At 42.5% G+C, this 15506-nt stretch overlaps 1 protein-coding gene across 4 annotated transcripts in view; it reads left to right on the top strand.

Annotated features, from left to right (window-relative positions):
- MDN1 (midasin AAA ATPase 1) overlaps positions 1-15506 on the top strand; it is a 180378-nt gene that overhangs the window by 155726 nt on the left and 9146 nt on the right. For 2 of the 4 annotated variants that reach the window (XM_010602811.3, XM_023543791.2), the window contains 10 exons: positions 1492-1664; positions 2256-2408; positions 3215-3362; positions 5344-5669; positions 5923-6087; positions 7579-7680; positions 8378-8579; positions 10156-10326; positions 13965-14128; positions 14858-14947. In XM_010602811.3, coding sequence (XP_010601113.2) covers positions 1492-1664; positions 2256-2408; positions 3215-3362; positions 5344-5669; positions 5923-6087; positions 7579-7680; positions 8378-8579; positions 10156-10326; positions 13965-14128; positions 14858-14947 — 1694 coding nt within the window. Of the gene's footprint in view, positions 1-1491; positions 1665-2255; positions 2409-3214; positions 3363-5343; positions 5670-5922; positions 6088-7299; positions 7452-7578; positions 7681-8377; positions 8580-10155; positions 10327-13964; positions 14129-14857; positions 14948-15506 lie in introns of those variants that run through there. The other 2 variants (XM_023543794.2, XR_002784801.2) reach the window with 2 other exon arrangements.

Raw genomic sequence — 15506 nt, 5'->3', positions numbered from 1 at the left:
TAGATTTCATTTATTGCATATATATACACATATAGTAGTTGGCTTCTTTTCATTTAACATATTATTGTTATTTGTCATTAAGATTATTTGAGACTATCATTTTTTAAGAAACCCTGCTGGCGTAGTGGTTAAGAGCTATGGCTGCTAACCAGAAGGTTGGCAGTTTGAATCCACCAGGCACTCCTTGGAAACCATATGGGGCATTTCAACTCTGTCCTGTATGGTTGCTCTGAGTAGGAATATGACTTGACGGCAGTGGGTTTGGTTTTGGGGTTTTTTTGTTTTAATTATTTCTTAAAGCATATAATCATCTGCCATATGTTTGTATCATAATTTAGCAGTACTCCAGATTTCTTTCCGAAGCTTAATTGGAGGGATAATGTCTTATTCTTAGCAAAGATCTTGCAGAAATGAAAGCTGATCTCCATAGAAGATGTACACCTGCCTAAGTAGCGTAAGGAAGTAACGTTTGGAAAAGTAGAACCTAAGTAAAGATAAAAGCAAGAGAATATTGATTGAGATAGGCATGATATTAATATGTTCAATAAAAGCACAGAAGCACAGTATGTTGGAGCTGGGGGGAGAACTTTAGAAATCATCTAGTCCAACTCTGTCATTTCAGAGATACAGAACTAAACCCAAGTGAGGTTGCCAAGTTGCATAATGAGTATTCCCCCAGCACCAGAACTAAACATCCTAACAGCTGTTCTAAGACTCTCCTTTCTGTCTGTAAACACATTACAGAGTTGGATTTCCCCCCAAACAGTTTGCAGAACACAGTAGACTACTTCAATAGGTGTAAAGGCATCTGCCCTTAGAGTGTTCTGTGGAAACAAGCAAAAAAACCCTGACCACATGAACCAGAGACTCCACCAGCTTGAGCCCAGAAGAGCTAGATGATGCCTGCCTACCACCAACAACCACTCTGACAGGGATTACAACAAAGAGCCCCGGACAGAACATGAGAAAAACCTAGAACAGAATTCAAGTTCACAAAAAAAGACCAGACTTACTGGTCTGACAGAGACTGGAGGAACCCCTGAGACTATGGTCCCCAGACCCTCTGTTAACTCAGAACTGAAGCCATTCCCGAAGCCCACTTTTTAGACAAAGATTAGACAGGCCTATAAAAAAATAATGCATGTGAGGAACATGCTTCTTAATTCAATCAAATATATGAGACCAAATGGGTAGTTCCTGTCCAAAAGCAAGATGAGAAGGCAGGAGGAGACAGGAACAGGACGAATGGACACTGAGAACCTGGGGAGGAAATGGGGAGTGTGCTGTTAACATTGTGGGAATTGCAGCCAGTATCACAAAACAATATGTGTATAAAATCTTGCATGATCCTAAAGCGCGCGCACACGCACGCATGCACGCACACACACAAAAAATTCCAGGCAGGGCACTTGCAGAGAGTGGGTTCAGTCCTTCCCTACATACCGGGCTTTAAAACCTGTCTGATTAAAGCTCAGTGTCTTGCCTTTTCAGAAGATGATGAGAAATCAGATAGTGAGGGCGGAGACCTGGACAAACAAGTGGGCGATCTCAATGGTGAGGATGCGGACAAACTAGATGAGAGATTTTGGGGAGATGATGATGATGATGATGAAGATGAGGAAGAAGACAGTAAAACTGAAGAAACAGGACCAGGAATGGATGAGGTAATTAAAAGAGTCCCCCTCATTCCAAGTGTAAGGCTGTAGAAGAGGTAATCTTCCCACCACTACCACTTACTTCTGCTGAGAAGTAATTTACTGCTCTTGTTTTTTGTTTTTTTTTTTTGCCCTCTGTCTTTGTATTTCTCTTTCTCTTCCATTTCCCCTTTTCTATACAATTTTTTTTTTCTCTTCTGTGTATTCAGAGCTAAAATAGTAGTCTGACCGGGGCTATCCTGTATGCAGTGGAGGAAAGAAGTTAAGAAAACTGAGTATAAATACTCTGAGCCAATTCAGCTACTGGCTGCTGAACTCCCCCAGCTCCAAGCATCTGGGAGTGCAGGGCTGGGTGTAAAACTGCAGTAGCCCAGCGTGGTGCAACTAATTATCAGGCCCGCCCCACTGTCCATAAGCCTGCCATTACTGCTGCTGTCTGGGCAGACCGAGACTGTTCTTTCCAGGTCATGGACGGCACCCCATCAGCTGGATATTTCCATGGAATAGATCAAATAGGCAGAACTAGGCAGAGTCTACCCATGCGAAAGCAGTTTCTCAGATTGAGTGTGATTTTGTGTCATTTCTTCCTCTGACATTTAGGAAGATCCTGAACTTGTTGCCAAAGATGACAGCTTGGATGCTGGCAATTCAAAAAAAGATAAAAACCAGTCAGATAAGAAGGAAGAAAAAGAAGAAGCAGAAGCTGACGATGGTGGACAAGGCCAAGACAAAATTAACGAACAAATAGATGAGGTAATGACTGATCTGCTTCCCTGGCTCAGGTCTGGGGCTGCTGCCCTGCTCAGTTCCTGGGTGTCTCAAGGCAGAAGACAATATGAACCCTGCCTCATGCAACTGGGCCTCGTGGCAGGGCTGCTCCCAGCTCCTTGAGTGGAGACCATGCCTTCTCCTGTTTTCAGCTGACATGAATACACTGAGTGCTTGAAAATGGTACCGCTTATGACATATTTAGACCATCTCTTTGATGCCAGGCACGGAACAACCTCTTGCAGATTCCACAGTGTATTTTCTCCATATTCCTGAAGTGGTGTTTTCCCTGATTGTGGGTGTTGACATCATCAGTAAAACCACCAGTGAATCATAACGTTTGTTTCTTCCATGACCCCATTTACATTTTTTCCCTATTTACTGATTGATATTCTATTGCCTCGTAAAAGAATGTGTTAACAGAGGCCCTTAGCAGGACGTAAAATATCTTACTGTTGGCTACTGACAAAAGAGTCTTCATGCTATTTGGACTCATGGCCCAGTTTGGAATGTAAAACCTGAGATCGTTTTCACATTTCTTCTCAAAAGCTTCAGTTTCTTTCTTGAGATGAAGTGACAGAGTACTTCTGATCATTGGAGAGTCTGCATAGAAAGTAAAATTTGAAATTATAGTATGAAAGGTCAAATATACTACTAAAATATTAGTGTGTGCTGGTGATTTAGAGAAGAGACATTGTATTCGCTCAGCACAGTATAACTGCTCAGAGGTACGTGTTTGAATGCTACTTCTTTAAAAAGGTCTTTTTTTCCTGTTTTCTTTTTTCACAAAGAGAGAATATGATGAGAATGAGGTGGACCCTTACCATGGCAATCAGGAAAAGCTGCCAGAACCCGAGGCCTTGGACCTTCCTGATGACTTGAACCTGGATAGTGAAGACAAGAATGGCGATGAGGACACAGACAATGAAGATGGAGAAGGTGCATCTTTCAGAAACCTAAAGGGACCAGTTGGAACTCACTGAAAATGAGCAGTAACTAATTTCTAGTCAGAGAGCTAGCCCAGTTGTTATGGCCAGGTCAAAAATCATGACTGGTCACCTCATTTCCAGTTGAGAAAATATAATGTGGTTTTTAGACTGAGCAGGACTCAAGTGAGCAGTGGGTATCTCTTGCTGCTGTCATTTTCATCCCTGTGTTTGGCACTGCTGTCTCTTGGTGGTGCCTCATCACACACACTCCTCAGTCTCCCCACAGCCATTACAGTGTGCCCTATCTCGGGGGCTGACATGAACTTGGGGCAACCTGTGTCTCCCAGGCCTTGTATGGGGCCCAGTTATGGCTTTTTTAGGGATTCAGTTAGCCTTAACTTTGACTTACCACAGGTGTTGTGTGTTTTCTCTGAAATATGAAGTCATTATATAATGGGGAATGACACTGAATAATCCCAAGAGAATCATATGGCCGACAGTAATCTAGTGGCTCTGTCACCCATTCTTCAGCCAAGTGACTCTCCTAGGGATTGCCAGCTGGTATTAGTTGGAAACATTTTGTAGGAGGTGCCCCTGTAATGGAGGACCCACATTCACGGTGGTTAACCAGACAGAAAAGTTTCAGCTAGTCTAACTCTGCTAAGCTCAATGACTCCAAGTTACATATTAAGAAAAACTCTTAAAAAAAAAAATTTTTTTTTAAACACCGTGTGGGGAAGGCATAAGTAAGACATACCATTTATATAAAAATTTAGTTCAAGGAAGAATGTATTATTTATGGATACATCAAATCTATAAAAACATGTAAAGGAGTAGTATACAACTTCAGGATATGGTGACCTCTGAGGTAGGAAGGGAGGAGAGAGAAAGGATGCAAACATGGCAAAATGTTAACATCTGTTAAATTTAGGAGGTGGGTATATGGGTGTCATATTTTATAAATTTTTTTTCTCCTATTTGAATTATTTAGTAACTAAAAAATATTTGTCTATGCTTACTGTTTAACCAGAACCATTCAGTTAATGATTTGATGTAGGTTTTCCTCATGCTTAGAACAGCCTTCCCTCTTTGAATCTATGGTTTACTTTTAAACATAGTATAATAGTATAGGTTGTTTCCTCTGATGGACCATTCCATTACCATGTAATTTTGGAATTTGATGTCACTGTATTTACTTCCACAGGACATTATCAACCCTAAATTAATTTCAACAACTAAACAAGCATAAACTTAAGAAAATTAAAATCCACTTAGAGTATTAATAAGCTGTCTGTGTCGGAATCGACTCGATGGCAGTGGGTTGGGTGCTAGAAAAACATCCACCTTAAGCTGTTGTGTAAATAAACTAAGGAGCAACTATTTTAAAGAATTGTTTTTTAACAAAGTGACTTTGATCCTGAAGTACCCAGAATGGTGTTGATAGGTGCCGACTCACAGCGACCCTGTAGGACAGAGTAGAACTGTGGGTTATATTTTCTCTGTGCCATGACGATGCGCCTGATTGTTCGCAATGACAATTCAGCATTAGACTATCACTTCCTATGTTTAGTCTAAATTTTTCTGTTGTGGTGGTTTTTTTAGTGAAGTATATCATTTAAACAATTGCTTTTTTTTTTTTTAATCTGTTTTTTTCAATGGTATGGTTTAAAGCAAACGTGGGCAAATTTTTTCTACAAAGGGCCGGATGAATATTTTAGGCTTTGCAGGCCATAAGGTCTCTGTTGCAACGACTCGATTCTGCTGTTTTGAAAGCAGCCACAGGCAGTATGTAAACAAATGGATATGACTGTGTTCTAGTAAGATGTTATTTACAGAAAGAAGCAGAGGACCAGATTTGCACCATGGGCCTTAGTTTGCCAACCCCTGGTTTAGAGAACAATAAATCCTTTGTGTAGCTCCCTCCCAGCTTAAGAAACTATATTATTGGCTTTTAAAATTCTCTTTTCGTTCTTTTTGTTGTATCTATCTAGAAGAGAATCCTTTGGAGATAAAAGAAAAGCCAATGGATATGGAAGAAGCAGATCATGAGGCTGAGGAAATAAATGAGGAAGCTGAGGCTGAACAGAATGAAGGTGAGGGTCAGCACGAGCCTGAGGAAGGCCCCACTGAAGATGACAAGGTGGAAGGGGAGGAAGAGATGGACATAGGAGCTGATGACCAGGACAAAACTACTGCTGAACATCCTGAACAAAACTCGAAAGAGGAGGAGCAGCAGTCTCCGGAGGAAAAGGACAACAAAGCAAACAAGGAAGGTTTAGAGAATGGCATGCCTGCAGACCAAGGTCTTCAGCCTCAGGTATTGTGGGATGCCTGGTTTGTTTTATAGTAAAAATAATAACAATGAGGAGAAGAATTACCTTGTCCTCACTAGAATCTCTGTTGATACTTCCCTATCACTTCGTGATGCTATCAAGGAGTTCTGAGTTTCCACTCCTTCCAAACGCCCTGTGTGAGTAGGGAGCTGCCTGCTGCAGGCCTCAGAGCTTGCTGCAGGCCCCCAGTTCATGCCCTTTCCCCAGCATTTAAAGCTGTGTTGGATTTCCCCGCAGAAGCAGGAAGAAGAAGGAGAGAACCCTGACGCAGAGGAGCAGGTGCCCGAGGCTACAGAGAGGAAAGAGCATGACTCTTGCGGGCAGACTGGGGAGGAGAACGTGCAGAGCGAGCAGGCTGTGGAGCTGGCTGGGGCCACGTCCGAGAAGGAGCAGGGGCAAGAGGTGATGGGCCCTCCATGCATGCCAGCTGCCTCTTTGGAGGGTCTCTTCTCCCTGTTTGAAATTACATTCTATTTAACTGGTTGATTTATATGTAAGGAGCTCTGGTGGCACAGTAGTTAAGCACTCGGCTGTTAATTGAAAGGTGGGCAGTTTGAACCCACCAGCTGCTCCGAGGAAGAAAGATACGACAATCTACTTCTGTAAGGATTCACAGTCTTGAAGACCCTCTGGAGCAGTTCTAGTCTGTCCTGTAGGGTCATATGAGTTGGAATCGACGACAATAGGTTGGGCTTACTATGTGTAGAATTTTCTGTTGCTGATCACCTTCTATTTGATAAATGATTTAATACTATTTTTATATGCCTCCCAGGACAAACTACTAGAATGTTTGCTATAGGCTGTATTTAAGTGATATGCTTTATAAGAAAAAGTTACATTAGACTGATAGCTCTCAATGGGAATCAGGGTCAAGTTATTTTTCAGAAGCTCCCAAGGACGGGAAGGATGAATGGAGGCATCGTGCGACGCCATGCCTCTCCTAGTACTTTCCTTTTCCTTGCTGTTCGCCAGGCTTGTGAGCCTTTTGATTTACAAGACAAAGCACTTCTTTATTCCTTTGTCTAGTGTGTTGTGTGTATGGCTGCAAGTTGAGTGGAGTGCTATGGAAAGAGCACCGAAAGTCAGGGGACCTGCTAGTGACAGCGGAGATTCTGGGCATCTCACTTAGCCTTTTTGAGCCCCAGTTTCCACATCAATAATGATTGTTTGTACTTCTGCCAAAGAGCCCTGGTGCTCCAGTGGTTAAGTGCTTGGCTGCTAACCAGAAGGTCAGTGGTTTGAACCCACCAGCCGTTCCATGGGAGAAAAAACCCAACCACTGCTCCACCAGGGCTCTCCCTAAAGACTACAGCCTTGGACATCCTATGGGGCAGTTCTACTCTGTTCTGTAGGGTTGCTATGAGTCAGAATTGACTCAACGTCAGTGGGTTTGGTTTTGGTTTTTATACTTCTACCACCATCATCATTTATGCTAAGCATTTTCCGTGCTTCACCTAGTTCTCACAGTAGCCTTATGGGATAGAGAATGTTGTTCTTATTTTTTCCATTTTATATTTGAGGAAAGTAAGACTAAGTTAAGTGAAAATCTCAAGAGTTCACTGGTTAATAGTGAGACTTGGTTTCATATCGAGGTCTGCCCTGTCTTCCAAGCAGGCCATTACACTCGGTAAACAGGAACTAATCAGCCATGTAAAGCAGCGGTACCCAAGAGGGTACTGTAGCCCCAGCTCTCTGCTCCGGTCTAGACTTTGCCGTGTCTGCCCAGAGGCCAGGCCTTGGCTGTGCAGGAGTTCCAGAATGGTCAGGTAGGCAGGCATGATTATGTGACTCTGAGAGGAGAGTAATGGAGAAGTTGGGAACAACATGGCACGGTAACCAGGTGCTTATATCACCTTGTTACACCGTCACACTCTTATGGTTTGGATTTCATAGGAACACGGGAGTGGAGCTGCAGATGCAAACCAGGCAGAAGGCCATGAATCCAGATTCATTGCCCGGTTGGCCTCCCAGAAGCACACCAGGAAAAACACACAGGTTTGTCACTCTTCAACTAAACTTAGATGAAGATGTGCTAAACATAGTGGTAGAAAAGCCACACTCCCAGCCTTTCCTGTCCCACAGGCAGGTGGCAGTCTTAGTGAGCAGACCCAACCTTGGGGGCTTTCCTTAGACTCCATCTCAGCTTCTTCCCAGCACACCCATGTTCCTGTTATGGAGCCCATGAACCAGGAGCCATGTTCACTGTCCCTAGTGTTCTGCTTTTTAAATATTAAGTTTTTTGAGTGGGGGTTAATTCATGCATATGATTCAAGGTTAGTGTACAAAAACCTATTTGCTGAAAACCCCTCTCCCATCCCTGTCCCTCAGCCACCTAAGGGACCCTACACAGAGCAAATTGGTGCTATCAGTTCCTTGCATTTCCTTTTAGAGATATTTTCTGCATGTGTAACATATGTATGGATGTATATGTCTATGTACATATGTGCACATATGTATGTGATTGTGTTTCCTTCCTTCCTTGCCTTTGTTTCAGACATAAAAGCGTATCATAGAGATTGTTTTGTATAATTATAGATCTGTTCCATTCTTATTAATGGCTGTATTTTATGACATGCCTGTATGACTGTACCTAATTTATTTGTCATCCCCCTGTAGATGGATACTAGGTTATTTTTTTAGTCTTCTGCTACTAGAGATAAGGCTGTCATGAGTTTCCTTGCATTGCCTACAGAGTTTTAAGAGAAAACCTGGGCAGGCTGACAATGAGCGCTCCGTGGGTGATCACAATGAGCGTGTGCATAAGAGACTGAAGACCGTGGACTCGGACAGCCATGCTGAGCAGTGGCCAGCCCAGCCCCAGGCCCGGGTCGAGGAAGCAGATGCTTTTGAGCACATTCAACAAGGCAGCGACGCTTATGACGTACAGACCTATGGTATGACACGCGATGTGTACTACCCAGGTGTTATTACAGGCTTGTGTTAGGAGGGAGAGGAAATGGCTTTTAAATTATTTTTTCTCTAATAAGAAATGTGCGGAAATATAATTTGGTCTTGCTTTGAAGTACCCATAGGCAAGTGTAAATGCTCAGGGGAGCTGGTTTTAGTGTAAGCCCTTTAAATATCCTTGATAATGTTGGTCACATCCAAACCCAGCACCAATCCTTGGGTTCCTTAGTCCTGAACATTTCTGCATAGTCGCCTCTAGGTGGGTCCTTGCCATGCAGGAGCTGCAAACATGAAGTATTTTGTCTTTCCCCATACATGAAAAGGGAAGGAAAAAAAATGTCAGCACAAGAAGGTAGGAAGGTGCTGTCAGTCAGTGTCTCACTTCTCTTGGTGACTTTGTGCAGTTTCATTCCTAATATATAAAGTAGTGTAGATAATATGAGCCTCACGTAGATGGTACAAAAATGATTATTCTGCCCCGGGTTACTTTTTTTTTTTTAATTTATTTTTATTTAGCTTCAAGTGAACATTTACCATTCCAATCAGTCTGTCACATGTAGGTTTACATACATCTTACTCCCTTCTCCCACTTGCTCTCCCCCTATTGAGTCAGCCCTTTCAGTCTCTCGTTTCGTGCCGATTTTGCCATCTTCCCTCTCTCTCTATCTTACCACCGGGTTACTTTTTTTTCTCCCTTTCCCATTTTTTAAAAAGTAAAAGCAGTAAGAGGAGCTCTGATGGCACAGTAGTTAAAGCGCTTGCCTGCTAACCGAAAAGTCAGTGGTTTGAACCTACCAGGCACTCTGTGGGAGAAAGATATGGCAGTCCGCTTCCATAAAGATTTACAGCCTTGGAAACCCTGTGGGGCAGTTCTAGTCTGCCCTATAGGGTCACTCTGAGACGGAATCTACTCGACAACAGTGGGTTTGGTTTGAGAAAAGCAATAATAATAATAGTTACCATGTGTTGAGCTTTTACTTTATGACAAAAACTGCTTTGAGACTTTGTTGCCTGAATTCGTGATTCCTCCAGTAACCCTATGAGCTAGTCTGTGTCCATTTGACATAGGGACTCACTGAAGCGAGAGCAGGGTAAGAAGTTGTCTAAGACCACAATGCTAGGATTCCCACGTCAGTCTTTCTAGGGCCATCCTGTATTCTTAATCAGTACAGGTTACCTACGCACAAGTTGGTAATGGAGGATACTTTTCCATAGCTGCTGTGAGTCATATTCCCAGCCTGTTTATTCTAGTTCACTCTTCTGACCGTAGCAGTAAAAACCCTGTTAACCACCCTATTTCTGTAGTCCTGTCACATCTGTAGTTACATTCTTATCCTCTTAGCTCCTGTGGGAGGTAGGGACTGGGCAGTTACTTCAGTAGGTCAGTGGAAATCTTGGGCACAGACAAGCCAAACATTGTATCCAAGCTACCTAGCTGGTCAGTGGCAGGACTGACATTAGTAGAATTAGAATCTTGGGAACTAGAAATGACAGAACTATAGGTCACCCAACATTACTTTCTTCTGCAAAGACCTAAACTGTGTGCCTGTGTTTCGTTGGCAGATGCGGCCAACACGGAGCAGCAGCAGTCTGCAAAAGTTCCCAGCAAGGATCAGGAAGAGGAGGAGATAGAGGATGCCCTCATGGACACAGAGGAACAGGAGGAGCTCAAAGCAGTGGACACACTGCAGCTGAAGCCAGAGGAGGTCAAGTCACGGACCACAGCAGGCCCTGGTGAGTCCTACTAAGAAGAAATCTCTCCTGAACTCGCCAAGCAAGCCAAGTTAGTTCTCTAGTCCTATAGTCTCTTACCTGTTCTGTTCTGTGTCCTAAGCCATAGCTTAGGTATATTTTACCCTGGTTATTGCAAGGCTTAGTGTTTTTTTTATCTAAATGGAGTATCAGTGTTCACTGTTTTTGTTTGGAAGTAGCAAGGTCTGGGGTAGGGGGTGTCGGGTGATATTGCTGGACTCTATCCTTCAAGGAAGCTTCTGAAACTTACGTTTCAGTCAAAATCCATTAGTCTTTTTAAAATATGTAGAAGAAAACAATAGTATATTTAACCCAGTTGTGACAAGAAGATACATTCTTGATTATTAGAAAAATGTTCTTAAAGAAAAGATGTTTTCTGTTACATAAAAGTATACAGTATTAGCGTAAACTAAGCATTAGTGAGCTGAAATGGACCGGTATTGGCCATTTTGAATCGGACAGTCATATAGTCTACTATGCTGGGAATGACAACTCGAAGAGGAATGGTGTTGCATTCATCGTCAAAAAGAACCTTTCAAGATCTATTCTGAAGTACAGCGCTGTCAGTGATAGGATAATATCCATACACCTACAAGGAAGACCAGTTAATACGACTGTTATTCAAATTTACGCACCAACCACTAGGGCCAAAGATGAAGAAATAGAAGATTTTTATCAGCTGCTGCAGTCTGAAATTGATCAAACATGCAATAGAGATGCATTGATAAATACTGGCAATTGGAATGCAAAAGTTGGAAGCAAAGAAAGATCAGTAGTTGGAAAATATGGCCTTGGTGATAGAAACAATGCCGGAGATCGAATGATAGAATTTTGCAAGACCAACGACTTCTTCATTGCAAATACCTTCTTTCACCAACATAAACGGTGACTATACACATGGACCTCGCCAGATGGAACACACAGAAATCAAATTGACTACATCTGTGGAAAGAGACGATGGAAAAGCTCAATATCATCAGTCAGAACGAGGCCAAGGGCTGACTGGGGAACCAGACCATCAATTGCTCATATGCAAGTTCAAGCTGGAATTGAAGAAAATCAGAGCAAGTCCACGAGAGCCAAAATATGACCTTGAGTATATCCCACCTGAATTTAGAGACCATCTCAAGAATAGATTTGATGCATTGAACACTAGTGACCGAGGACCAGATGAGTTGTGGAATGACATCAAGAACATCGTCCATGAAGAAAGCAAGAGGTCACTGAAAAGACAGGAAAGAAAGAAAAGACCAAGATGGATGTCAGAGGACACTCTGAAACTTGCTCTTGAGTGTCGAGCAGCTAAAGCAAAAAGAAGAATTGATGAAGTAAAAGAACTGAACAGAAGATTTCAAAGGGCCTCTCGAGAAGACAAAGTAAAATATTATAATGACATGTGCAAAGAGCTGGAGATGGAAAACCAAAAGGGAAGAACATGCTCGGCGTTTCTCAAGCTGAAAGAACTGAAGAAAAAATTCAAGCCTTGAGTTGCAATAGTGAAGGATTACATGGGGGAAAATATTAAATGACACAGGAAGCATCGAAAGAAGATGGAAGGAATACACAGAGTCATTATACCAAAAAGAATTAGTTGATGTTCAACCATTTCAAGAGGTGGCATATGATCAGGAACCAATGGTACTGAAGGAAGAAGTCCAAGCTGCTCTGAAGGCATTGGGGAAAAACAAGGCTCCAGGAATTGATGGAATATCAATTGAGAAATTCAGGCCTATTTCAGAAGAGGACATGGAACCAGGGATATCATTGCTGATGTCAGGTGGATCCTGGCTGAAAGCAGAGAATACCAGAAGGGTGTTTACCTGTGTTTTATTGACTACGTGAAGGCATTCGACTGTGTGGATCGTAACAAACTATGGATAACACTGCAAAGAACGGAAATTCCAGAACACTTAATTGTGCTCATGAGGAGCCTTTACGTAGATCAGGAGGCAGTTGTTCGAACAGAACAAGGGGATACTGATTGGTTTAAAGTCAGGAAAGGTGTGCATCACGGTTGTATTCTTTCGCCATACCTATTTAATCTGTATGCTGAGCAAATAATCTGAGAAGCTGGACTATATGAAGAAGAATGGGGCATCAGGATTGGAGGAAGACTCGTTAACAACCTGCGTTATGCAGATGACACAATCTTGCTTGCTGAACATGAAGAGGACCTGAAGCACTTACTAATGAAGATCAAAGACCACAGCCTTCAGTATGGATTACATCTCAACGTCAAGAAAACAAAAATCTTCACAACTGGACCAGTGAGCAACATTGTGATAAACGGAGAAAAGATTGAAGTTGTCAAGGCTTTCACTTTACTTGGATCCACAGTCAACAGCCATGGAAGCAGCAGTCAAGAAATCAAAAGACACATTGCATTGGGGAAATCTGCTGCAAAGGACCTCTTCAAAGTGTTGAAGAGCAAAGATGTCACCTTGAAGACTAAGGTGTGCCTGACCCAAGTCATGGTATTTTCAATCATATCATATGCATGTGAAAACTGATCAGTGAATAAGGAAGACCAAAGAAGAGTTGACGCCTTTGAATTGTGGTGTTGGCGAAGAATACTGAATATACCATGGACTGGCAAAAGAACGAACAAATCTGTCTTGGAAGAAGTGCGGCCAGAATGCTCCTTAGAGGCAAGGATGGCGAGACTGCATCTTACATACTTTGGACATGTTGTCAGGAGGGATCAGTCCCTGGAGAAGGACATCATGCTTGGCAGAGTACAGGGTTAGCAGAAAAGAAGAAGACTGTCAGCGAGGTGGATTGACACAGTGGCTGCAACAGTGAGCTTAAGCATAACAACGATTGTAAGGATGGCTCAGGACTGGGCAGTGTTTCTTTCTGTTGTGCATAGGGCCGCTATGAGTCAGAAATGACTCGACGGCACCTAACAACAACAACAACAACAGCAGTAAGGTATTAAATAGGATGCGGAAAATGTATGTGAAAAAGTAACAAAACTTCCTACATCCAGTTTGCATTTCAAAACAAGACATGAATTCAACACTTTAAAGAATAGCTTTATTTTCATTGGAATAAATGCAAAAAATGCTTGCCACATTCAAAGGCTTTTTCTTGTACCCCATTCCTGCCTCTCAGGTGTGTTGGCACAGTTGCCATTATATGACAGCAGGGAAGCATAGCTCTATGATTAGACAACCCTAGGTTCAAATCCAGGCTTTGCCTCTTACCAGCTTCACAGATTGAGGCGAATTATTTGTCTTATCTTTGCCTCACTTGGCCTTACCATAACGGAGCTATAGTTTTATTTATTTTAGTTTTCATTTTTATACATGCGCATAGTTTAAAGGGTCACATAGTTCTACAGGCTTTTTAGGATAAACAACACCCTGCCGTCTTTTCCCCTCCCCTGAAGAGCTGCCTTCAGCTCCACCTGAGAGCGGGGAGCAGGGGAAGTTAAGGGGATAAGGATCGCAGTGGCTGTCTCAAGGAAACAGAACATCTAGAGTCACTATTAAAAATGGGTTAGGTAGTAAATGAGCAGTTTGATCAGTTATCCATTGTTAGGATTGACAGGCAATAGAGAAGGCTCAGTTTTATGTTAATACTATGATAAGTAAAACTATATACTTATATGAAAATAGGCATTGATGAGATGGAGCTGGAGACAGAAAATGTTAAAACAGAGGAAGTTCAAGACCCTGAGACAGACAAGTCCCTCAAGGAGACAGAGAACAAGAATCCCGAGAGAAGCAGAGACTCGACCATTCACACAGCCCATCAGTTCCTGATGGACAGGGTTCTCCAGGTACTAGAGCTTTCCTAAATTACTGCTTCCGTAAGTTCACAAAATATAAATTTTAAATTGCTTTTTAAATGTTTATGTTTAGAACATTGTGGACCATCTGGTTGTTTTAGGGCATGATGTCCTTATCAAAATTTTTAGGACTACTATTGGGGTGACAGGTGCTGTCTAAGCAGATGACACTGTTCTCACAGTTAACCCCAGGGTCACAGCAAGGGGTGGTCACTGCCCTGGCCTATGCATGCGTGATGGTGTAGCTGGTCCTCTGGCCTCCTGTTCTCATGTCCACTCATCTTACTGGAGACCAACCTTGTGTGGGGGGTCTTCAGGAAAATTAATAGTTGATGAAGATTAAGTAATGCCAGCATTTAGGAAGAGAAGTATAACTAAGTTCTGTCCCCTGATAGCTTGACTTAGTGGCAGATTAGATTAATCAAAGAACATTTTCATTATTGATGTCTTCAGGGGTATTTTGTTCCTGTTTTTGTTTTGCTGGGGTGGATTTATGGGTGTAAGAGGCTTTCTTTACCCATGTTGTTTCTCCAAAATGGAAAGGAGAGGAATGGTTGTTTGGCATCATCTCATTGTGCCATTAAATTTGCTTAAGTTCTGAGTCCCAGCAACATTTGGCTGTGTACTTGGAGCTCATCCTGTGGGCAAAGAGACAGCCAGTGATAACAAGTTGGTGATTCCAACTTGGGCTCCATCTCATCTGTGGCTTTTTCTTCTTAGCCCTTTTTAAAAGATGCCAGTGAGCTAAGGCAGGAGTTGGAGAGACAGCTGGAGACGTGGCAGCCACATGAATCTGGAAACCCAGAAGAAGTAAGTCACTGGTTTTTTATAAACTATCTTGACTTTTTTTTCTTGGAAGATACAGTAAATGTAGGTTCTTAGCTCTGACTACCTTTGTAAAAGGGACTAGGCATATGGAGAACACAATTACAAAGCCTAAGGTTGTCCATTGCTTTCTGCCTGCTTTGCCCTTAGATCTGTAGCTTAATAGAAACAGAATCTGATGTGTTTAGTTCCTTTAACTTTTGTTGCTGGCTCTGTAATGGTTGTAATGGATGTGAGAATAGGCGTGACAGGAGTAGAAAAACCAGGCAGCCACAAAAGGGATGTGGAGGAAGTAGGAAAAGCCCATCCTGTGTCATCCTCAGATCGGGCCACCTGGACCATGGCTGAATGACTTAATGTAGTGGTGTAGATTAACCAGAAATGTGTGCGTATACAGCCTCCACCAGAGAGTCCAGCACAACTAGATGGTGCCCGGCTACCACTACCACCTGCTCTGACAGGGATCACAATAAAGGGTCCCAGACAGAGTTGGAAAAAAATGTAGAACAAAATTCTAACTCACAAAAAAAGACCAGACTTACTG

Source organism: Loxodonta africana, chromosome 1 (genome assembly GCF_030014295.1).
Source record: "Loxodonta africana isolate mLoxAfr1 chromosome 1, mLoxAfr1.hap2, whole genome shotgun sequence".
NCBI lineage: Eukaryota > Metazoa > Chordata > Mammalia > Proboscidea > Elephantidae > Loxodonta > Loxodonta africana.
This window is presented reverse-complemented; position numbering and strand designations above follow the sequence as displayed.